At 32.4% G+C, this 24,257-nt stretch overlaps 1 protein-coding gene across 16 annotated transcripts in view; it reads right to left on the bottom strand.

Annotated features, from left to right (window-relative positions):
• The window catches only part of GPHN (gephyrin), a 725,565-nt gene that overhangs the window by 429,551 nt on the left and 271,757 nt on the right, over positions 1-24,257 (bottom strand). For 15 of the 16 annotated variants that reach the window (XM_051977840.1, XM_051977841.1, XM_051977844.1 and 12 more), the window contains one exon: positions 15,991-16,048. The exons of the other annotated variant lie outside the window; for it this stretch is intronic. In XM_051977840.1, the coding sequence (XP_051833800.1) occupies positions 15,991-16,048 (58 nt within the window). Of the gene's footprint in view, positions 1-15,990; positions 16,049-24,257 lie in introns of those variants that run through there. 16 annotated transcript variants of the gene reach the window in all.

Genomic DNA, 24,257 nt, shown 5'->3' with positions numbered 1-24,257 from the left:
TGTGCCTTCTCCACCATCTTGGCTCCACCCCTCAACAATGATTTGGAACACCTTTTCATATGACTAGAAATAGTTTCAATTTCTTCATCCAAAAATTGTCTGTTCATATCCTTTGACCATTTATCAATTGGAGAATAGCTTGATTTCTTAAAAATTAGAGTCAATTCTCTATATATTTTGGAAAGGAGGCCTTTATCACAACGTTTAGTTGTAAAAATGTCTTTCTAGTTTGTTGCTTCCCTTCTAATCCTGCCCGCATTAGTTTTATTTGTACAAAAGGTTTTAAATTTAATATAATCAAAATTTTCCACTTTGTGTTCAATAAAGATCTCTAATTCTTCTTTGGTCACAAATTCCTTCCTCCTCCACAGATCTGAGAGGTAAATGATCCTATGTTATTCTAATTTATTTATAATCTCATTCTTAATACTTAGATCATGAATGCATTTTGATCTTATCTTGGTGTACGGTGTTAAGTATGGGTCAATGCCTAATTTCTGCCATACTAATTTCCAATTTTCCCATCAATTTTTGTCAAATAATGATTTCTTATCCCAAAAGCTGGGGTCTTTGGGTTTTTCAAACACAGATTGCTGTACTTATTGAATATTTTGTCCTTCAAACCTAACCCATTCCACTGATCAACTAGTTTATTTCTTAGCCAATAACAAATGGTTTTGATGACCGCTACTTTATAATATAGTTTTAGATCAGTTAAAGCTAGTCCAACTTCATTTGATTTTTTTTTTTTCATTAGTTCCCTTGAAATTCCTGACCTTTTGTTTTTCCAGATGAATTTTGTTATTTTTTCTAGGTCATTAAAATAGCTTCTTGGGAGTCTGATTGGTATAGCACTGAATAAGTAGATTATTTTAGGGAGTATTGTCATCTTTATGATATTCACTCGACCTATCCAAGAACACTTAATATTTTTCCAATTGTTTAGATCTGATTTTATTTTTGTGGAAAGTGTTTTGTAGTTTTGCTCATATAATTCCCGACTTTCCCTTGGCAGGTAGATTCCAAAATATTTTATCCTATCAAGAGTTATTTTAAATGGAATTTTTCTTTGTATCTTTTGATGTCGAATTTTGTTAGTGATATATAAAAATGTTGACGATTTATGTGGATTTATTTTGTATCCTGCAACTTTGCTAAAGTTGTGGATTGTTTCTAATAGCTTTTTAGTAGAATCTCTGGGGTTTTCCAAGTATACCATCATAGCATCTGCAAAGAGTGATAATTTGGTTTCCTCATTACCTACTCTAATTCCTTTAATTTCTTTTTCATCTCTTATTGCTGAAGCTAGTGTTTCTAATACAATATTGAATAGGAATAGTGAAAGTGGGCAACCTTGTTTCACTCCTGATTTTATTGGGAATGGTTCCAGTTTATCACCATTACATATGATGCTTATTGATGTTTTTGAATAGATGCTACTGACTATTTTAAGGAAGAGTCCATTTATTCCTATACTCTCTAGTGTTTTTAGTAGGAATGGGTGTTGGATTTAATCAAATGTTTTTTCTGCATCTATTGAGATGATCATATGGCTTTTGTTAATTTGGTTATTAATATGGCCAATTATACTGATAGTTTTCCTAATATTGAACCAGTCTTGTATTCCTGGTATAAATCCTACTTGATTATGGTGTATTATCCTGGGGATGATTTTCTGTAGTCTTTTTGCTAATATCTTAGTTAAGATTTTAGCCTCAATATTCATTAGGGAGATTGATCTATAATTTTTTTCTCTGTTTTCAACCTACCTGGTTTAGGTATCAGTACCATGTCTGTGTCATAAAAGGAATTTGGTAGGAGTCCTTCAATCCCTATTTTTTCAAATAATTTATATAGCATTGGAGTTAATTGTTCTTTAAATGTTTGGTATTATTCGCATGTAAATCCATCTGGTCCTGGGGATATTTTTTTTTTTTAGGGAGTTGATTAATAGCTTCTTCTATTTCTTTTTCTAAAATGGAACTATTTAACCAATTTACTTCTTCCTCTGTTAATCTGGGCAACCTATAGTTTTGAAGGTATTCACCCATTTCATTTAAGTTATAGAATTTATTGGCATAAAGTTGGGCAAAGTAACTCTTCATTAGTCGAAATTTCTCTCTTTTCATTCTTAAGACTAATAATTTGATTTCCCTCTTTCCTTTTTCTAATCAAATTTACCAAGGGTTTATGTATTTTGTTGGTTTTTTCATAAAACCAACTCTTAGTTTTTTTTATTAATTCAATAGTTTTTTTACTTTGAATTTTATTGATCTCTCCTTTTATTTCTAGAATTTCAAGTTTAGTGTTTGATTGGAGGTTTTTAATTTGCTCTTTTTCTAGCTTTTTTAGTTGTAAGCCTAATTCATTGATTTTCTTTCTCTCTATTTTATACAAGTAAGCTTCTATACATATAAAATTTCCCCTTATTACCACCTTTGCTGCATCCCACACATTTTGCTATGACGTCTCATTATTGGCATTCTCTTGGGTGAAATTATTAATTGTGTCTATTATTTGCTGTTTCACACAATCATTCTTTAAAATGAGATTATTTAGCTCCCAATTACTTTTTGGTCTATTTTCCCCTGGCTTTTTATTGAATGTAATTTTTATTGCATCGTGATCTGAGAAGGATTTCTGCCTTTCTGCTTATGTCCTAATACATGGTCAATTTTTGTATAGTTTCCATGAACTGCTGAGAAGAAAGTACACTCCTTTCTGTCTCCATTCAGTTTTCTACAAAGATCTATCATGCGTAACTTTTCTAGTGTTCTATTTACTTTTTTAACTTCTTTCTTATTTGTTTTGTTAGATTTATCTAGTTCTGAGAGTGCAAGGTTAAGATCTCCCACTATTATAGTTTTGCTGTCTATTTCTTCTTGCAGCTCTCTTAACTTTTCCTTTAGGAACTTAGATGCCATACTGCTTGGTGCATATATGTTTAGTATCGATATTGCTTCATTATTTATGCAAACCTTTAGCAAGATACAGTGTCCTTCCTTATCTCTTTTAATTAGATCAATTTTTGCTTTTGCTTAATTTGACATCAGCATGGCTACCCCTGTTTTTTTGACTTCACCTGAAGCATAGTAGATTCTGCTTCAGCCTTTTACCTTTCTTGTGTATGTATCACCTTGCTTCAAGTGTGTTTTCTGTAAATAACATATTGTAGGGATTCTAGCTTTTAATGCAGTCTGCTATGTGCCTCTGTTTTATGGGGGAGTTTACTCCATTCACATTTATGGCTAAAACTACTAATTCTATATTGCCTGCCATCTTAATATCCCCAAATTATGTTATTCTCTTTCCTTTCTCCTTACCCCCCTCTCCAGTATTAGACTTATGAGCACTACTTGACTCACACAGACCTTCCTCTTTAGAAACCCTCCCTTCCCCTTGAAGTCCCTTCCCTTTTCTTAAACCTTTTCCTTACAATTTCTGTATTCCCTTCTATTTAACTTACTCCTTACCTTTTTGCTTTTCCCCTCCCACTTTTCAATGAGGTGGGAGAAGTTTCTATGTAGACCAAATATGTTTAATATTTTCTCTTTAAGCCAAATCTGATGAGAGTAAGATTCACACTATGTTCATCCCCCTCCCTTCATTCCCTCAGATATAATAGGTTTCCTTTGCCTCTTCGTGAGATGTAGTTTCCCTCTTTTTGGAAGTGGAAGCACTTTTCCCTTTTTCTGGTATAATTTCCTTTCCAGCTCTAGTTCCTGTTTTTATTATAACAGTAAAACCAAGTTATACATGTACTCTTTATGTATACCCATAACAGAAATACAGTTCTTAAGAGTTCTTTTTATCTTTTTATGCTTCTCCTAAGTCCTATATTTGGAGGTCAAACTTTTTGTTTAGCTCTGGTTTTTTCATTAAGAATAAATGGAACTCACCTATTTCACTGAATGTCCATCATCTTCCCTGGAAGAATATGCTCAGTTTGGCTGAGTAAGTTATTCTAGGCTGCATACCAAGTTCTTTTGCCTTTTGGAATATAAAATTTCAGCCCTTCGATCCTTTAATGTGGATGCTGCTAGATTCTGAGTGATCCTTATTGTGGCTCCTTGGTATTTGAATTGTTTTTTTTCCTGACTGCTTGTAGTATTTTTTCCTTGGTCTGATAGTTCTAGAATTTAGCCACAATATGATTTTGGGATCTCTTTCAATAGGTGATCAATGAATTCTTTCAATGTCTATTTTGCCTTCTGTTTCTATAACATCTGGACAGTTCTCTCTGATGATTTCCTGAAAAACAGTGTGTAGGCTCCTTTTTTCATCATGATTTTCAGAGAGTCCAATAATCCTTAGATTATCTCTCCTAGATCTATTTTTCAGGTCTGTTGTTTTCTCAAGTAGGTATTTAACTTTTTTTTCTATTTTTTTGATTTTCCTTGACTAATTATTGGTGTCTCCTTGAGTCATTCATTTCCATTTGTTCAAGTGTGATTTTTAATGAATTATTTTCTTCATTTACTTTTTTATTTCTTTTTGTAGTTGTCTAATTGAGTGTTTAAATGAGTTGTTTTGTTCCTTGGAATTTTTTACCATTTCGTCAAATTTTTTTTTAAAGAATTATTTTCTTTCTCCATTTCACAAATTCTGCTTTCCTTGGAATTGTTTACCTTTTCCAATTCACAAATTCTGTTTTTCTGGGAGTTTTTTATCTTTTCCAATTTGCAAATTCTGTTTTTCAGGGAGTTGGTTTCTTTATTCATTCTATCTTTTAATGAGTAACTTGACTTATTCTGACCCTCTTCAAAGCTTTCCTTTCTTTTCCCCATTCTTCTTCTAGCTCTCTTTTAATTTCTTCTATGAAAGCCTTGTGTGATGGGGACCATATCATACCTACCTTTGGATCTAGAGACAAACTATTTTTAGTCTCCTCAGGATTTGAAGATTGTTCTCCCTCCATATAGAAGCTATCACTAGAGCATGATTTGCTTTTTTTGTTCATTTTGGGAAAAAACAAACAAACAAACTACAGTCTGCTTATCAGGGGCAGTGGGGTATTTCCAAGCTGCCTCCATAGACAACAGGAAGTGGCAGTGAAGGGCCAGTGGGACAGCACCCACAAGCTGCTCTGGAATTAGCAGTTGTGTTGAAATCAGTGGCAGCAGAAAGGCAGCTATTAGGACTGAGCTGCGACTATACTAGAACCAACTACTGTGGCTGGCCTGGATCAAGCTGAGTCATTCTGTGTGCTGCGTAGGTGTGGCCAGGTCCCAAGAGAGTCTAGTGTTTTGGGGTTATAGTCTTTACCCCCTGTGTAAAGCTTTTCTTCTGATCTAGTGGCTTGCTGACAGGGCAGAGTAACCAACACTGTGGTAAAATTCTTCCCACAGATTTTCCACAAGCTAAGACCACCCCCCATCCTCCTGTGGTCTACTCAGTGTGAGATGTTTCCCATGCTCTCACTGCCTGCCTGAGATCTGTGCCTGACCTAGCCCCATTCTGTCCCTGAACATGAGCAAAAGAGACTTTTTCTGGTTAATTTTGAGATTATCTTTGCTTGGTAATGTGTTGTACTCCCAATATTCATGGGTTCTGACAGTCAAGCACTAATTCCTAGGCTGAATATTATTAAAATAGATGGAAAGAAAAGGAGAGTTTAGGAAGATATATGTGTCCTCTCCATCTTGGTTCTGCCCCCTAACAAATAATTTTTAGAAAGAAAAATTTGAATTGTATAGGTGGAAGCTAGTTATTATAGAAATAAAAAAGAATCAGTAAAAAATAAAAAGAATGAAAAAATAAAAGAAAATATAAAATACCTCACTGAAAAAACAACTGATGAAAATATATTCAGGAGAGATATTTTAAGAATTATTGGATGAGAGCTTCTTAATTGATAAATGGTCAATGACTATAAATAGACAAATTTTGGATGAAATTAAAGCCATGTATAATCATATGGAAAAAAATCCTCCAAATCACTATTGATTAGAGAAATGTAAATTAAAATAACTCTGAGGTATCACCGCATACCTTCAGATTGGCTAAGAAGACAGGAAAAGATAATGGTAAATAATGGAGGAAAGTGGGAAAACTGGGATACTAATGCATTGTTGGTAGAGCTGTGAATCAGTCTAGCTATTCTGAAGAGTAATTTGGAATGATGCCCAAAGGCTATCAAATCACAAAAACTTTAATCCAACAATGTCACTATTGGGTCTGTATCCCAAAGAGATCACAAACAAGGGAGGTGGGAAGAAGGACCTACATGTGCAAAAATGTTTATAATAGCTCTTTTTGTTATGACAAGGAATTGGAAATTGAGTGCATGCCCTCAATTGGGTAATGACTGAACAAGTGGTGTGGTTTCTGAAAGTAATGAAATATTAATTGTTTTATAAGAAATGATAAGCAAACTGATTTCAATATAGCTTGGAAAGACTTACATGAGCTGATACTGAATGAAGTGAACAGAACCAGGAGAACATCATACACAGTAACAACCAGATTATGTGATAATCAAGCATAACAGACTTAGGTCTTCTCAGCAATTCAGTGATCCAAGACACTTCTAATAGACTTGAAATGACTAATATGGAAATATGTTTAAAGTAATTGTACACGTATAACCTGTATCAGATTGTTTGCTGCCTTGGGAAGGGGAAAATAGAAGAAGGAATGAAAAATATTTGGGAAATCAAAATCTTACAAAAATGAATGTTAGAAACCATCTTTACATATATAATTGGAAAAAATAACATATAAATGAAATTTTTAAAATTTAAATAATAAAAAAAAAAAAGATTACTGGACTAGGTCCTGAAAGTTATCATCCAAAAAAGAGCCTGGACAGCATTTTTCAAGAAATTATCAAGGAAAACTATTCTGATATCATAAATTCAGAGGGTAAAATAGACATTGAAAGAATACACTGATCACCTCCTGAAAGAGATCCCAACATGAAATTTCTAAGGAATATTCCAGAACTATCAAGTAAATGAAACATGTAAGCAGCCAGAAAAAAAAGAATTCAAGTATTAAAGAGCCACAGTCAGGATTACACAGGATTTAGCAGCTTCTATATCAAAGGATTGGAGGGCTTGGAATATAAGATTCTGAAAGGCAAAGAAGCTTGTACTACAATCAAGAATTACTTACCCAGCAAAATTGAGCATAATCTTTCAGGAGAGAAAAAATGAACATTAATGAAATAGGGGACTTTCTTTGTCCTGTTGAAAAGATCAGAGCTATATAGAAAATTCTATCTTCAAACACAAGACTTGAGAGAAGCATAAAAATGTAAACAAGAAAGACAATAAAAACTTTTTATTCAAAAAGATTAATCTGTTTCTATCCCCACAGGAGAAGATACTTGTAACTCTTAATAATATGAGGAGGTACAAAAGACCTATTATAGTGGAGGAAAAGAAGGGCAGTGGTGAGCATTATTTCTTTACTCTCATTGGATTTGGCTTAAAAAGGCAAGAACATAAGACAATCAGTTGGGTATAAAATTTTATCTTACCCTAAATAGGACAGGAAGGGCAAAAGGAAAGGGAGGAGCTTATAGAAGGGAAGAAGGAGACAATAGTCTGAAACAAAATATTGGTGAGGAGGACAGGGTGAAAGGAGAAAGAGGAAAGAGTATTAATGAGAGAAAATAGGATGGAGGAAAATAAAGACTTGGTAATTATAACTGTGAATTTGAATGGGATGAACTTTCCCATAAAATGGAAGTGGATAGCAGGATGGATTAAAAACCAGAATCACAGGATGAATTAAAAACCAGAATTCCACAATATGTTGTTTACAAGAAACAATGTTGAAGCAGAGAGATACACAGAGATTAAAGATAAAAGGCTGAAAAAGATCATTTATTCCAGCAGAAGTAAAAAAGACCCCAACAACAACCACCACGGATAACAATCATAATCTCCGACAAAGCAAAAGCAAAAATAGATCTAATTAAATGAGATAAGGAAGGAAACTGTATCTTGCTAAAAGGCATCACAGATAATGAAGTAATATCATTACTACACATATATGTACCAAATAGTATAGAACCCAAATTTTTAAAGGAGAAGTTAATGTTATAGGAGGAAATAGGCAGTAAAACTATATTTGTTGGGGATTTCAACTTTCCCATCTCAAAATTATATAAATCTAATCATAAAATTAACAAGAAAGAAGTTAAGGAGATGGATAGAATTGTAAGAAAGTTGGATATGACAAACCTTAAGAGAAAACGAAATGAGTTTAGAAAGGAATATATTTTTTTCTCAGCAACACATGGAAATCATATTGGTTGTATATGAGGGCAGAAAAGCAGAAATAATAAATGTATCCTTTTCAGATTGTGATGCAAAAAAAATCATATGTGATAAAGGGTCATGAAAAGATAGACTGAACAATAATATTCCATAACATTTATATACCACAATATTCTCCAATTGATGGGCATTCATTCATTTTCCAGTTTCTAGCAATTACAAAAAAGTCTGCTACAAACATTTATTGTTCTGTAAGAAATGACCACCAGGATGAATACAGAGAGGCTTACATGAACTGATGCTAAATGAAATGAGCATAACCAGGAGATTGTTATATACCTCAACAATGATACTGTATGAGGATGTATTCTGATGGAAGTGGATATCTTCGACAAAGAGAAGATATAACTCAGTTCCAACTGATCAATGATAGACAGAAGCAGCTATACCCAGAGACGGAACACTGGGAAATGAATGTAAAACTTTGCATTTTTGTTTTTCTTCTCAGGTTATTTTTACCTTCTGAATCCATTTTTCCCTGTGCAACAAGATAACTGTTTGGTTCTGCACACATATATTGTATCTAGGATATACTATAACATATTTAACATGTATAAGACTGCTTGCCATCTAGGGGAGGAGGTGGAGGAAGGAAAGAGAAAAGTCGGAACAGAAGTGAGTGCAAGGGATAATGTTGTAAAAAATTACCCAGGCATATGTTCTGTCAATAAAAAGTTATAATAAAAAAAAAGATAAGCTGAAAATTAATTCAAAACTAAATAATCTAATCCTTAAAAATAAGCGTGTCAAACAAGAATTCTCAGAAACAATTATAATTTCATCAGAGAGTGACAATAATGAGACAACATAACAAATTTCTGGGATGCAACCAACATAGAACTTAGGGGAAAATTTTTATCTCTAAATGTTAGTATCAATAAAATAAAGCCAAGTTGACGAATTGAACTTGTAACCAAAAAAATCGAGAACCAAGAACAAATTATAAAATCTTCTAACTAAAGATAATAGTTGATGTAGTTCAAACTAGTTTGGGGGTCAGTGATCTGAACTGATCAAATCACAATTGCATCTGCTTAACAGGCAAATTGACTAACACACACACCTCGTAAGAGTTTTCCACCACTTTTGAACATGGGATGTATGAAGAGGGAGGGAAAATATGCTTTATACATATTTAGAAAAAAACATATAATGGACATATCAGAAAGATTGTAACCTGGAAGGGAATGGACCAATCTGGTTTCTGAAGAAAGGGTCTGTACCAAACTAACAAATATAAAACCTCCTGCTTCTGACCTTAGGGACTACTTTTCCTGAAGAGGAGCAGAACCCACTTCTGGCCAGAAATGTTAAGATGATTCCTTACGATTCTTCTTTAATAAATTTTCCTCAATATCTGATTTTTCAGTGTCAAAAGTATATTTCTAACAAAAGAGTCAAAATTTATAAAAAATAAGTCATTCTGCAATGAATAAATGGTGAAAGGACATAAATAAGCAGTTCTCAAATGAAGAAATTAAAGCTATCTATAGTCATATGAAAAAATGCTCTGAAATCACTATTGGTTAGAGAAATACATATTAAAACAATTCTGAGGTATCATCTCACATCTACCAAATTGGCTTATATGACAGAAAATGAAAATGAGAAATATTAGAGAAGGGAATATATTAGAGGGAAAAGACTATTGCATTGTTTGTGGAGCTGTGAACTGATCCAGCTATTCTGGAAAGCAATTTAGAATTATGTCCAAAAGGCAATCAAACTCTACACAAACTTTTGATCCAACAATACAATTACAACAAACACAAATACTAAGTCTATATTCCAAAGAAACCATAAAGAAGGAGAAAAGATATATATGTACAAAAATATTTATAGCAGTTCTTTTTATACTGGCAAGGAGCTGGAAATTAAGAAGCTTCCCATCAACTGGAATTAGCTGAACAAGCTGTGATATATAATTAATAAATATATTTCAGAAAAACCTGGAAAGGTTTACATGAATTGATGCTGAGTGAAGTAAGTAGAACCAAGAGAAAACTGTACACAGTAAAAACAATATTGTGTGATGACCCAACTATCACAGATTTAGGTCTTTTCAGTAATACATCTAATACATACACTCCAAGTACAACATCCAAACACAAATCCAAGACAATTCCCAAAGACTCCTAAGGGAATCCACATCCAGAAAAGATTTGATGGCGCCTGAATGCAAATGAAGTATATACTATTTTAACTTTTTTTGTTCATTTTTTTCTTTTCTTCTCTTTCTTCTTTCACAAAATGGCTTCTGTGGAAATATGTTTAACATGATTGTACGTGTGTAACGTATAATCAGATACCTGGACTTGGGGAGGGAGATAAATTTGGAACTCAAAATCATAAAAAACGAATGTTAATCCAAATGGGGTCATGAAGACTTGGACACAATTGAAATGACTGACCAAGAGGTTTGGCCTCAGGGTAGAGTCATCTTAAGGTATTAGGTAGCTTAGGTTCCAGCTTCTTAAAACGTGGTTCAGGATCTCATATATGGTCTCCTAACTTACTATGGAGGTCTCAAAATTATGATTTATTGTCAGTAAATGTTTGTATACCTACTTTATATACGTATATACCTGGGTTCCAGTAAAAATTTCCTAGGTGAAAAGAAGTTGCAAGTGGCAAAAGTTTAAGAAGCCTTGGTTTGGGTGAGGGAACCAGTGGTGGATAACTGAAGGAATGGAATTTCTCTCCTATTCCTTCTGTAAGACCGTCTTCTACTATACCATATTGTTGTTCCCCTGGGATAAGAAATCAGTGATAATATTACAAATATGATTTAGGCAGTTAAAATCTTAAGTTTAACTGTGATAGAAAGCAAACAAAGAATTTCCAATGTGGATTAACTTCATATTGGATTAAAAAATTTCAGGATTAGTATAAATATTAGGGGTTGATAAGATGTCTAGTTTGTAACCTCATAGATGGCAAATATAATCCTGTAAGGCTGCCCTTTAAATAATGCTGTAACTAACTTTTGGTATGACTTTGGACAAGGAATAATATCTCTAGATCTTGATTTTCTCATTATTAAAATTTCTTCTAGTTATTATTAGAGATTTAACTAAGAGTTAATTGAGAAAATTAGAATTAAAAAATGTATTTCAACTTCTACAAATTTCTATTTGTTTTGATCATTTACCTATGACTTGTAACTGAAACATAGTCAATTACATTTCTTAGAACTGAATATAAATATTTTGGATTTATCCTGTTTGAATTGATTAAACTTACAAAAGTTTATTTAATATAAAACATACATGTCTATATTATATATATGTGTGTATGTGTGTGTGTGTGTGTGTATACATACACATATGTCTATATAAACAGAGGTCTTCAATATTAGGAGTGGTTAAAAGAGAAAAACTAAAGAACTGATTAAAAATTAATCTTTGAGGCAGGTAGGGAGAAAGCACTGATAGAGATCAATTTAGCTATGTGGTCCCACTCTCTGAGGAGGTTATCTAGTCTAAAATCAGAGTTTTCAAACCCTAAAATCCACCCTCAGTAGGAGATCTAAATCAGCTTTACCTTGCCAAGTCCTGTCAGAAATCCCAGTCATATCCCTGAGGTTAAATTTCCCTATAAAATCTATTAATGGGCCATGGCTTCGCTACTGTCCCTCCTTTGGATTAGTTGGCCAAGGCAATCTGCTTTTTGGTGTCTTTCCCCTTACCCCTCACTCATGCTACATGGTCTTTTCTAACCCCACATGCCCTGCAGTTGCTTTCTTAATCTCACTTCTCCTTATAGCTAATTAACTCTTTTAGTCCCTTCCAGGATTTAACCTGCCAGCTAAGGACATGCCTCAACTTCATGGAGTGCTCCCTTTCTACTGGGAAACTGTGAGTTCCACAAAGGCACTTGTTTTTCTATGCTCTCCCAATTCATTTTCACCATTTCTGATGTCTTCATTTTGTCTGTAACCTCCTCCCTAAATAAATCTAGCTTTTTCAAGGAGAACAGCCATTGTGAATTTGTCCCATGTTCATTTCAAACTAGGTATTGTTGTTCTGATCATATCAAAATGGTATATTTTAAATAAAATATACTTATTTGTACATATTTCTAAATATATATATATATACATATATGTATATATATATATATATATATATATATATATATATATATAAACATTTTATATACTTTTAAAATTATCTTTTGATGGCAAAAAATACCATTATTTAAAAGCTTTTTTTAACCACCTTTTCTTTGGATAATTAATAACAACCAATATTTTTATAGCACTTTAAAATTTTCAAAGCACTTTGTTTCTCACAACTACCCAGTGAGACACACCTGTCAGATTGGCTAGAGTGACAGGGAAAGATAATGTGGAATGTTGGAGGGGATGTGGGAAAACAGGGACACTGATACATTGTTGGTGGAATTGTGAACACATCCAGCCATTCTGGAGAGCAATCTGGAACTATGCTCAAAAAGTTATCAAACTGTGCATACCCTTTGATCCAGTAGTGTTTCTACTGGGCTTATACCCCAAAGAGATACTAAAGAAGGGAAAGGGACCTGTATGTGCCAAAATGTTTGTGGCAGCCCTGTTTGTAATGGCCAGAAGCTGGAAAATGAATGGATGCCCATCAATTGGAGAATGGTTGAGTAAATTGTGGTAGATTAACGCTATGGAATATTACTGTTCTGTAAGGAATGACCAGCAGGATGAATACAGAGAGGACTGGCGAGACTTACATGAACTGATGCTAAGTGAAATGAGCAGAACCAGGAGATCATTATATACCTCAACAATGATACTGTTTGAGGATGTATTCTGATGGAAGTGGATCTCTTCGATAAAGAGAGCTAATTCAGTTTCAATTGATCAAAGATGGACAGAAGCAGCTACACCCAAAGAAAGAACACTGGGAAATGAATATAAACTGCTTGCATTTTTGTTTTTCTTCCCGGGTTATTTATACCTTCTGAATTCAATTCTCCCTGTGCAACAAGAAAACTGTTCAGTTCTGCACACATATATTGTATCTAGGATATACTGTAACCTATTCAACATGTAAAGGATTGCTTGCCATCTGGGGGAGGGGGTGGAGGGAAGGAGGGGGAAAATCGGAACAGAAGTGAATGCAAGGAATAATGATGTAAAAAATTGCCCTGGCATGGGTTCTATCAATAAAAAGTTATTTAAAAAAAAAAAAAAAGAAAGAAAAATACATAAAAAATAAAAGGAAAGGGGAAAAGTAGAAGAATAAAAAAAAGCAGACGAGTCTCATATATGAAATAAGAGAAATACTAAATCCTGTGAAAGTATAAATATTCAGGAGACAGGAAAGAAGAATAAGAGAAGATGAAAATAGCTAAAGATTTTTAATGAAAAAATATTAAATTATTAATTTTATAAGAATTTGACATTACATTTATAACTTCAGAGGTTTTGTTGCTGTTGTGAAGAGAATTGTAAAGTTGTAGGAAACATAAATACTTTTATAATTAAAAAAAAAAACCCAAACCAACTATCCAGTGAGGTAAGTGCTATTATTATTCTAATTTTATAGGTAAGAAAATTGAGTGTGTCTTTATAGGTGGGGGGGAGGGGAAAAGAGGGAGGAGAAGAGGAAAGTAAAGTGAAGAGGTTGTGTTAAACCAAATGCTTAGAAGAACACAACTAGGAATTAAAGGCAGGTATTCAGAACTCCACCTCTGGCATTTTCTTCACCAACCCACTTATCTCCCCAGATAAGACAAAGTTAAGAAGTGCAGTTTGGTGTGATTCATCATCACTCTGAACAATTTATGACTACAATTCATATGTGTTAGAAAAGGAGAGCTAAAAAAGCAATTTTATTATTGTTTTAAGTTACCATTTTTCTTATTTTATTCATTAAAGAATGAAAAGGTTAAGAAAATCAAATCTATTAATTCTAAAGGGCTAAACATTTTTCCCCCCTTTCTGTACAACACATAGACAAATATCACCTCACTTATTCTAATTTCAGTTTACAGATGAGGCCCAGGAGGGGAAATAACTTGAACAAGGTCACATAGGTATTTCTCAAAGGTTCTTAGTGCTCTTCAGAAATATCTTTACCTTGTGGCTCAAGGAAGAAGTAAGGAAGCAGTCATAACAAGTTCATGTTAAAAACTCAACTGTCCCTAACACATTTTTAAAATCCCCAAAATTTCCAGGGGTGAACGCTGAGTCTTTTCCCACACCCACTTTCTCTTTCTACATCTACACTCTATAACACTTAGCAGGTGTTTGCAAATGTTATGTGAGAATTAGGATTAATTACTACTTAACAATAACAATGTTCCTGTTATTCTGGAAGTGAACTTATTTTTAATGGTAATAAATCAATTCAAGCCAAAGAATTTGAAACAGAATTAAGGGGAAAGGGATATAGTAGAATATCAAGTTCTTTCTCACATTAACTAATAAATATAAACTGAAAATAGCATAATTGGTTGGATTGATTTTTAAAGGCAGTGAGTAAGAATTACTTGAAATCTGAGTTATGCTTAGTGTGACAAAGGAAAAAGAAACTGAAACACGATAAAAATTAGTTTTAGTATTTTTTCATATAGTTTCTTTATCAGTAAGCCCATATTATGGCTTTTATTTTCTTTGAAACTTTCCAGACTAGGCAAAGAAGGTGTGGTTTTTTCCATTCATTTTCATATGTATAAATTTTAATATTGACTCTTATTTATAACTATTTGAGTTTATTCATTATACTAAGTAGCAAATCGCCTTAGTGCAGAAACTTTAATTGATCTGTTATACACCGCTAGCTGAAGTGCCTATTCTCAAATTATTATGCCCCCAAATTAAAAATTTTCATAGAAATTGAGTAATTCCTTTTTATATTTATTCTAATTTCTCTTTAAAGATCATTTCAGATGGTTAGCTGGTGATAAATAATAACTGTTCTCTCTTCAAGAATTATCACTAATTAGGAATTCAATAAGGGTTCAACATATTCAATAATTCTTTTTTTTTAAGTATGGGGAAATTTTCTTCATTTTAAATCTACAGTAGAAAGAATATAAAACATTCAGAAAATATTTACCATATTTTAAAGGTAATTTAAAATATTTTGCATGGTTTCAGCAGCTGAGTTCTTCAATAGATCCACTGATTCAATGTACAAGTACAAAAAGAAAACTTACAAAAATGAGACATCTAGACTAATTTTACATGCAAGTTGTAGGGATCCCCCACTGGGCACCAACTACTGTGTGGAAATGCCATAAGCGATCATGCAATAATAGTGGGGGTGCATTTCATAGTCTTTATTTTATTCACACAGAACAGCTGACTAAATTTTCAACAGACAGAAATAATAATAGCTATTCATTTTTATAATGAAAATTTACTTTTGGCAGTTAGAAATTCGGGTTATCCAAGAAAGCTGTACTTCCTTACCATCTTATTCTCAAAATTGATGTACAACAAAGAAAAGGTTGATCAGAAATGCATTATTTCAGTGGGAAGTACATTTTTAACTTAGTGATCAATGTTATATAAGTGGGTTATTCAATAGGCATTAAATAGACTTTCTCTCCCCTCCACAAAGACCTTTTGAGTTGGAAGAGTAACATTAAATATTTCTATATCTTACTGCATACTCAGTAATTCTATTTTTTTTAAAGGAAGAATCTTTTCTTTCCTTCCTCATGGCTGTTTTTCCCAGAATTGAAGGATATTATACTGTACCTTGATTTCTTCTATTTCATCTGGTACTATCTTGTAAGCCGATATAGTCCCACCCAACCTGAAATTGGGAGAAAAAAATACTCTCAAAATCAAGAATAGTAATAAGAAAATATGAAAAATACAAAATATGACATCTTCCAAACTAGTTTATAAGAAAAACTAAGTGTCATTAGGGAAGATGGAAACCTACTGGCTGAATTTAATGTTAGTACTGAAAAAGGAATATTATGATTTTCCAAGTATAGACAACAATGCACCTACTTTATTTAATGTCTAGTGAGGCTTTCTTTTTCAGCTATTACAAACACTAAATTTAACTATAGAAAGAAGATGAACTTGGAATAAGATCTTCTAATCATTAACACAAAAGGAAATAAAAAAAAATAATGGAACAAAATCAATTTTGTTGCTCATCAAAATAATTCTGATATTATTTTAAAATTTATAAGCAGCTATTTTAATCAACAAAGGTTTCATGTCATTCATAAAATAAAATTAATTTCACAATAATTTAATCTTTAAATAATGTTCTTTTCTATGCTTTATAATACATATGAATACATAAATTAGGTGGGTGTGATAAAATATTTTTTACAGATAGGAATGCATGATCAAGAAATTTGGATACTACTCATTTTGTACATGCAAAGTAAATATTGGTTTGATTTTAAAATTTATTTCCTAGTGCATATAGATTATGTTACTAACACTGATACACATTTACTTTAATTGGAATCCAGTACTAAGTCAAAAAAAAAAAAAAAACAGATAAATATCAAATCAAGGAGAAATCACTTCTACCCTGAAAGGCTTTCTAAATGTTCATTAAAATTGAGGAGACAGGACTATGTACATAACCATCTGATAAATCAATAGATAGAAAAAAACCTGCTTGTATTTTTTTTATCTCTCTTAATTTTTAAGTGCTATATAAAATCATATATTTCACCAACTTGGTGTCATGACTACTTCTGTGGATCTGAAAATTTTTCTTCCCTCTTTCTTTTCTTATTTCCTTCCTTCCTCCTTTCCTCCCTTCCCTCCTGCCCTTCCTCTCTCCTTCCTTCCTTTTTTTTTTTTTTTTTGAGGCAATTGGGATTAAGGGACTTGCCCAGGGTCACACAGCTAGGAAGTGTTAAGTATCTGAGGCCATATTTGAATTCAAGTCCTCCTGACTTCAGGGCTGGTACTCTATCCACTGTGCCACCTAACTGCCCCTGAAATTCTTCAAGAGAGAAGAGGAATCTTCATCAACTCAAGTTTTCACAAGGCTTTGATCTTTACAATGATATGCGAAATGGAAATCACTGCATAACTTGTACTCCAAATAAACAGTGACAGATTTCATTTTCCCTTCAAATTAACTTTGAATTTTAGGGTACTTGGATAAATTTGACATCACATGAAAGGGTCACTTAAATCCTTCAAATGTATACAATAATCTTCACTAAAATAATATTTGATTCAAAATTCTGGATAAGTTAGTTAACTAAATTCCTTGAGGAATTTAATATTAAGATGCATATGAAGGGAATATGATCTCAAATCAGATATTTAATACCACGCTAAGAATATTTTGAGGTTTTTTATCATTCAAATTTTAAAGCAATAATCTATACTGTAACCTTTGATTTTAAATTGTTTTCTACTATTTTAAATTATTTCATATATTTATTTTGATTCTACCATTAAGATCTTAAGTTTTTTGAAGCAAACAATACATTTTATACTTCTATTGTGCTTGTGGTGCTTAGCACAATTTTGAACACATAGTGAGCATTTAATTAATATATATTTAAATGGACTTTTTAATATTTCATAAAATGATACATTAAGAAATAACAAAATTAAACCTAAAAAAGGAATTAAAGCTTAATCATGGGGTGTGTAAAATATTAATATAATAAGTAGTAAAATTCTAAAAGATAAAATAGGTGATTTATATTACTTTCATAATAGTTTAACACAGTGCCTTGCACACAATATTTAATGTTAATGATTCTTCACTTATAATTATATATAATGTATTGTATATAAATATATACGAGTATATTGCTAATAATTATACACAATTTTTCAATATTCCTGACTAGACTATGGGTTCTACGATAGCAGGCATCCCATATTTGTAGTCTCCAATAGTGTACAGAAAGTGTACAGTGCCTTGGATGTTCAATGAATTACCCAAGTGATGTAATTTTGATAACTTAGCTGTCTAAGTTAATCTCAGTTTCTCTCTATCTCTCTCTCTTCCTTCCAATCTCTATCTTTTTCTTTCTTTTTCGATTTTGATTCTTTCAAACCATAAATAAAACCACACCTACAAATTTTCTACTAGATAATATGGAAAAAAGTTATTATGAAAAATAGCATTACAATGCCAAGAAAATAGTGTACTATTTTCTTAGAAAAGTCAATTTATGAATGTAGAGAGGAACAGTCAAGGAAAAATATTCTATATATCTTCATATTTTAGAATTTAAAGAATATTTGGTGTAGTGTCAATGACGTGTTGACACTATTTATGTGCCATCTGACACTATGGCAAAATTAGGTGAGCAAAATAGTAAGTTAGAGTAAATATTATTTTCAAACTTTTTTGCGACCACAACACTAAGAAGTAATTTGTAAAAGTTCTTTTTTAGTATCAATCTACTTAAGCTTTACATGATATTTTCCAATATAGTTGTACACATAGGAAGTCTTGTTACTAGTCTTACTACCACCTCTGCCACCTTTAATTCTTAATTAAATTAAATATAAATCATTTATTTTTAGCTTCTTTGTATCATTTAAATCTGCCAACAGTCTTGAGATTTCTTTGTTAGGACTTTATGTCCAGTAACAAACTAATGGACTTCCCCCTTCTTTATTTATAAGAGCATAAGAAATAATGTTCATATTAGCAAGAAAATTAGATTTCCCACATAAAGCCAGGGGTTCTCACCTGCTAAAAGCTTGCTAGAATATACTTACTTTACTAGATTTAAATAATAAAAATAATAACAGCAGCTGACATTTTATAGTATTTTAAGGTTTATGGAAATGCTTTAAATGTATTTTCTTGTTCATTCTCAAAGCAATCTTTTGCCAGAACAAATTCATGCATACATTATAAAAAATTAGCTTTATTGAGCTAAACACAATAATAAAAAAAATTCATCTTAAAAAAAAAAAGAATCTCAAGGGGAAATAACTTTCTTAAACTATAGGAATATAAAAGACCAATAATTGGAGCTGAAATTATGGTATACAGGCACACTCTGGAAATATTGAGGATTCAGTTCCAGACCACTGCAATAAAGCAAGTATTGCAATAAAGCAAGCCAAATGAATTATTTTTTTGTTTTCTCAGTACATATAAAAGTTCTGTTTATACTATACTATAGTTTATTAATTGTGCAATAGTATTATGTGTAAAAAATACACATACCTTAGTTAAAAAATACTTCTTTGTTTAACAATACTAACTACTATCTGAGCCTTCAGCAAGTAGTAATCTTTTTTGTTAGTAGAGGGTCTTGCCTTGATGTTGATTCAGGCTGCTGACTGGTCAGGCTGGTGAATGCTAAAAGCTAGGATGGCTGTGGCAATTTCTTAAAATAAGATAACAATGAAGTTTACCCCATCAATTGACTCTTCTTTTCACTTGAACATTTAGAACATTGTAAGATTATTGTGATCTTAATATTATTGTATATCAGAAAACAGGGAGGCCCAAGGAGGAGGAGAGCAACAGTGGGGCACTGAAGACATATTCAACATTTATCGATAAATTCACCACCTTATATGAGTGTAATTCATGGCATCCCCAAAACAATTACAATAACAACAAAAATGACAAAAATAGCATCAAAAAGATCCCTTATCACGGATCATTAAAACAGATATAATAATGAAAAAGTCTGAAATATTGCAAAAATTGCCAGAATGTGAGAGAGACATAATATATGCATATGATGTTGTTAAAAAAAAAAAAGACATCAAAAGATTTGCTCTATGCAGGGTTGCTACAAACATCCAATTTGCAAAAAAAACAAAATATCGACAATGTACAATAATATGAGGTATGCCTATATGATATAAAGCAGCAGACATAAAACTTAATTTGACAGTAGTTAAAGAGTACAAAAGTCTATCAATGGAACAGACAAAAATAAGCAAGACCTGTTAGGGACCATGCCCAGATGAAGGGGCAGGCCAGTTCTCCAAGAGCCTCCACAGTTGTGAATCATAAACTTGAAGGAGTTGCAAAGCTGCCTTCGCAGATGTTCCTTGTGGATTGGGAATGAAATTAATTGGAGGCAAGAGGGAAGAGGAGAGAGGTCAGAGACCACAACTGCCTCTCAGTCTCCTTGTATCATCATCATCATCATTATCATCCTCTCACATGAAGAGATCTATTCTACAGGTCTTAGACCTCTAGCAGCCACTGGCAGGTGGCTCCTGTATCACAACATAGGGTGCCCAAATAGGGGCACAAGAATCACAAGAAACAATGAAGCAGCAGCATTTGAGAGCTGTTCATGAGTAGGATCCTCCCAGAGTTCCTTTGGTAAAGCATGGGGAAGGAAAGGGAGAAGAGACCCCAGTAAGACTTTTTTTAGTTGGGGTAATTAAATGGGCCAACAAATCAAAGGTCTGAGCCAGGAAACTGATGAGAGACTTAAATGATTGTTCTGATTATAGTCCTCTTCTCTATTTGAAAGTTTGTCTCCATGACATCTCACAAGATTCAACACTTGCTATAGTGCTGTTTGCATGACCTAGCAAGTGGATTCAGACACCTTTGCATGTGGACTTAGATAACAGCTAATGCATACACTTACTGACCATGCTGTAGGGGGAAATTAATCACATTTTCATAAAACAAAAAATGGGGAATTGTTAAGGACATGCTTAGGTGAAGGGATAAGTCAATTTCCCGAGAGCCTCCACAGCTGTGAATCATAAACTTGAAGGTGTTGCAAAACAGCCTTCACAGATATTCTCTGTGGATTGGGAATGAAATAAATTGGAGGGAAGAGGAGAGGTCAGACAATGCAACTGCTTCTCAGTTGAGAGGTCAGAGAACACAATTGCCTCTCAGTCTCCTTGTATCATCATCATCCTCTCACATGAAGACATCCATTGTGCAGGTCTGAGTTAGCCTTCAGCAGCCACTGGCAGGTGGCTCCCATATCATAACAAAGACCCAGAAGCAATTGAACACTGTATCCTAGTATTCCATAAATTCAAGACTGATTACTAGGCTAAGAATTCCCTATTATACAAAATTTGATAAGAAAAGGAGAAAGAAGTTTGGTAAAGATTAGGTTTAAAGCAATATTTCATTCCATATAATCTTTACAAATTCCAGGTGTATACCTCAATATATAAGGTAACATCATAAAATAAGCAGAAGAGAATGAAAGGAATAATTTTGTATTCTGTATGACTTTCAGGTGAGTTCTAAATTAATATGACTACATAATAATAATATGAACCATTGTTCAAAAGATATGTGGCTAAATGATATGAAGAGGCAAGCAAAAAACACAAGTATTCTGAATTATAAACAATAAAAAATTTCAAATTAAAGTAACTTTGACATTTCATTTCATACTTATTAGTTTGGCAAACATGACAAAAAATGAAAATGGCAAATGCTAAAGACTATGGAAAGACACATGCAGTAAAAAATAGGATAATAGTGTGAATTGATCTACCTTTTCCTTAAATTTTTCAAAGTATCCAACATAAAATATCTAATTAATTTATAATAATTTTTAATAAATATAGGTAGAATACAATTTTATATATTTATTATATGATATTTTAAATTAGGCATTTGGAGATACAAAAGCTATAGCTATTATTGGCACCTAAGGAATAAATCTAAAATAAGATTATGAGTAATCTCTTAAATTATTCTGGGGGTTTACAATAGATTTTTTTTGGTAGGCTAAAAGACGTTTTTTCAGAACAACAACAACAAAAAGGAAGCCATATGTTTAATATAAAGTATGCTCGTGGGTCTGATTCTATAATTCTGGTTCAAATCTCAGGGAGTTCATATGAGACCAAAATTTGACCCCCTAGACTGAAATGCCCTATAAATTTCCCATATAGAAATAATCCTTTCATATCTAGGATGAAACATTTGTTAATTATATATTGAAGTTATTTCTATTAGGACACAGCTCCTAAAGGACAAAAAAAAAAAAAAAAAAAGCTGGAAGAAGCAATGGATTTGAGACAGAAAGAGCTTATTAAGAATTCTACCTACTATTTACAACCTGTGTGACCCTAGGCAAGAAACTTAAATTTTCTTCATCTCCAATTCTGAAAATATAAAGTAAAGAATAAGTTAGATTAGATTTTTAAGACTACTTTCACCTCAAAATCCTGTAATTCTATGATATAAATTGACAGAATGACAGAGTGTGATATTTCTTTGTGCTAATACATCAGTTTTGCACTATAAACAAATGTGCTGGACCATCAGAACATTAGGAATCTGCAACAGAATATGACTGATGAAATCTCAATGATGAACAAAATCACCTCAGAATTTCTTTAATTAGGTGGATTTTGAGAATTTCAGGCATTCAGAATATTAGGATATCACATTCCTATCTCTGACTGTTTTACATTTTGTTTCTACTGTTCTTACTCCATCTAATATGTTGTCAGGCAATATGCTAATCTCAAAGATACTTTTTAAAGAGAAACTTGCAGAAAAGATTCTCTTATCCCCTGTGTTAACTGTCTTCCTTTTAATCTTATCAGCACTGGATTTATTTGTGAAAACCTTTTACTTTTAATCTGAAGCAGCTAAAAGGCCTGAATTGAAGTTCAGTTTCACAAACTTACTAACCCAGGAATCTGTGGACAAGTCATTTAACTTCTTTTCACCTCAACTGTGAAATGCAAATAGTAATTGGAGCAATTAACCTCCTAAGGTTGTTGTAAGGATCAAATGAAATAATATTTGTAAAACATTTATCACAGTTCCGAGAATATAGTGCAAATGTGTGTGTCTGTATATGTGTCTTCTCCTTCCTCTTTCCTTCTGCTTTTATGTAATCAAAAGTGTCCATTATGTCTTCTGTGAGTCTCTTTGCCCTTGATTGGTAATGAACTTTTCTACTATCCATAGATTTGATAGACAATTTCTTCCTTGCAATTTGTTTAGGTTGTGACTTTTTATATCTAGATCATGTGAAAATTTGGAGCTTACCTTGATATATATTGTGAAGTGTTGTTCTAAAACTAATTTCTTCTAGATTACTGCTGAATTTTCCCAGCAGGTTTTTCAAATAGTGAATTCTTACTCAAGCTGCTCTAGTCTTTGGGCTTACCTAAGAATGGCTACTAAGCTTATCTACAATAGTATACTGTATACTTTATCTATTACACTGATTAATCTCTGTTTTTTAACCAGTAATAATTTTTAAAAATGATAATTGCTTTGTAGCATAGTTTGAGACCTATACTTCTAGGTCCCCTTCCTTCTGCATCCCCTCAACATTTCCCTTTATATTCTTGACCATTTGTTCTCCCAGATGAATTTTATAATTTTTTTAGTTCTATAAAGTAGTCCTTAACTAATTTGATTAATATTATACTAACGAAACAAATCAATATTAATAGTATTGTTATTTTTTATTATATTTGCTCAGCCTACTCATGAGCAACTTATATTCCTCCAATTATTTAACTCTGGCTATATTTTTTAAAACTGTTTTGTAGTTGTATTCATCAAGTTCCTTTGTGATTTTGGTGGATAGATTACCAAGTATTTTATATATTCTATAGTTATTTGAATAGAAATTCTCTCTCTTCCAATTTAATTTGTTGATAATATAAAACATATATAGATTGTGTACATGTCACAACTTTGCTAAAATTATTTCAGTTAATTCGTAATTGATTCACTAGGGTTCTCTAAAAAAGCCATCATATCAGCTGCAAATACACATGTACATAGATGTATATATGTGCATGTAGGTGTGTGTACTCCTCTTCTGCTTACATTTATTCCTCCAATTTATCTTAACTACAGTTATTCCTTTCTAACATTATATCCAACAGTAATGATGATAACAAACATCCTTGTTTTATTTCCGTGTTCAGTGGAAAGGCTTTAGTTTATGCCTGTTACAATAATACTTGCTCTGGATTTTGGATAGATACCATTTACCATATTAAGGAATGATCTGTTTAAATCTAAGCATTTCCTAGTTTATTTTTTCCTTAAACAGAAATGGGTATTATATTTTACA

The sequence above is a fragment of the Antechinus flavipes genome, chromosome 2 (assembly GCF_016432865.1).
Source record: "Antechinus flavipes isolate AdamAnt ecotype Samford, QLD, Australia chromosome 2, AdamAnt_v2, whole genome shotgun sequence".
Lineage (NCBI taxonomy): Eukaryota > Metazoa > Chordata > Mammalia > Dasyuromorphia > Dasyuridae > Antechinus > Antechinus flavipes.
The sequence above is the reverse complement of the archived record's forward strand: the minus strand, read 5'-3'. Positions and strand labels throughout refer to the sequence as shown.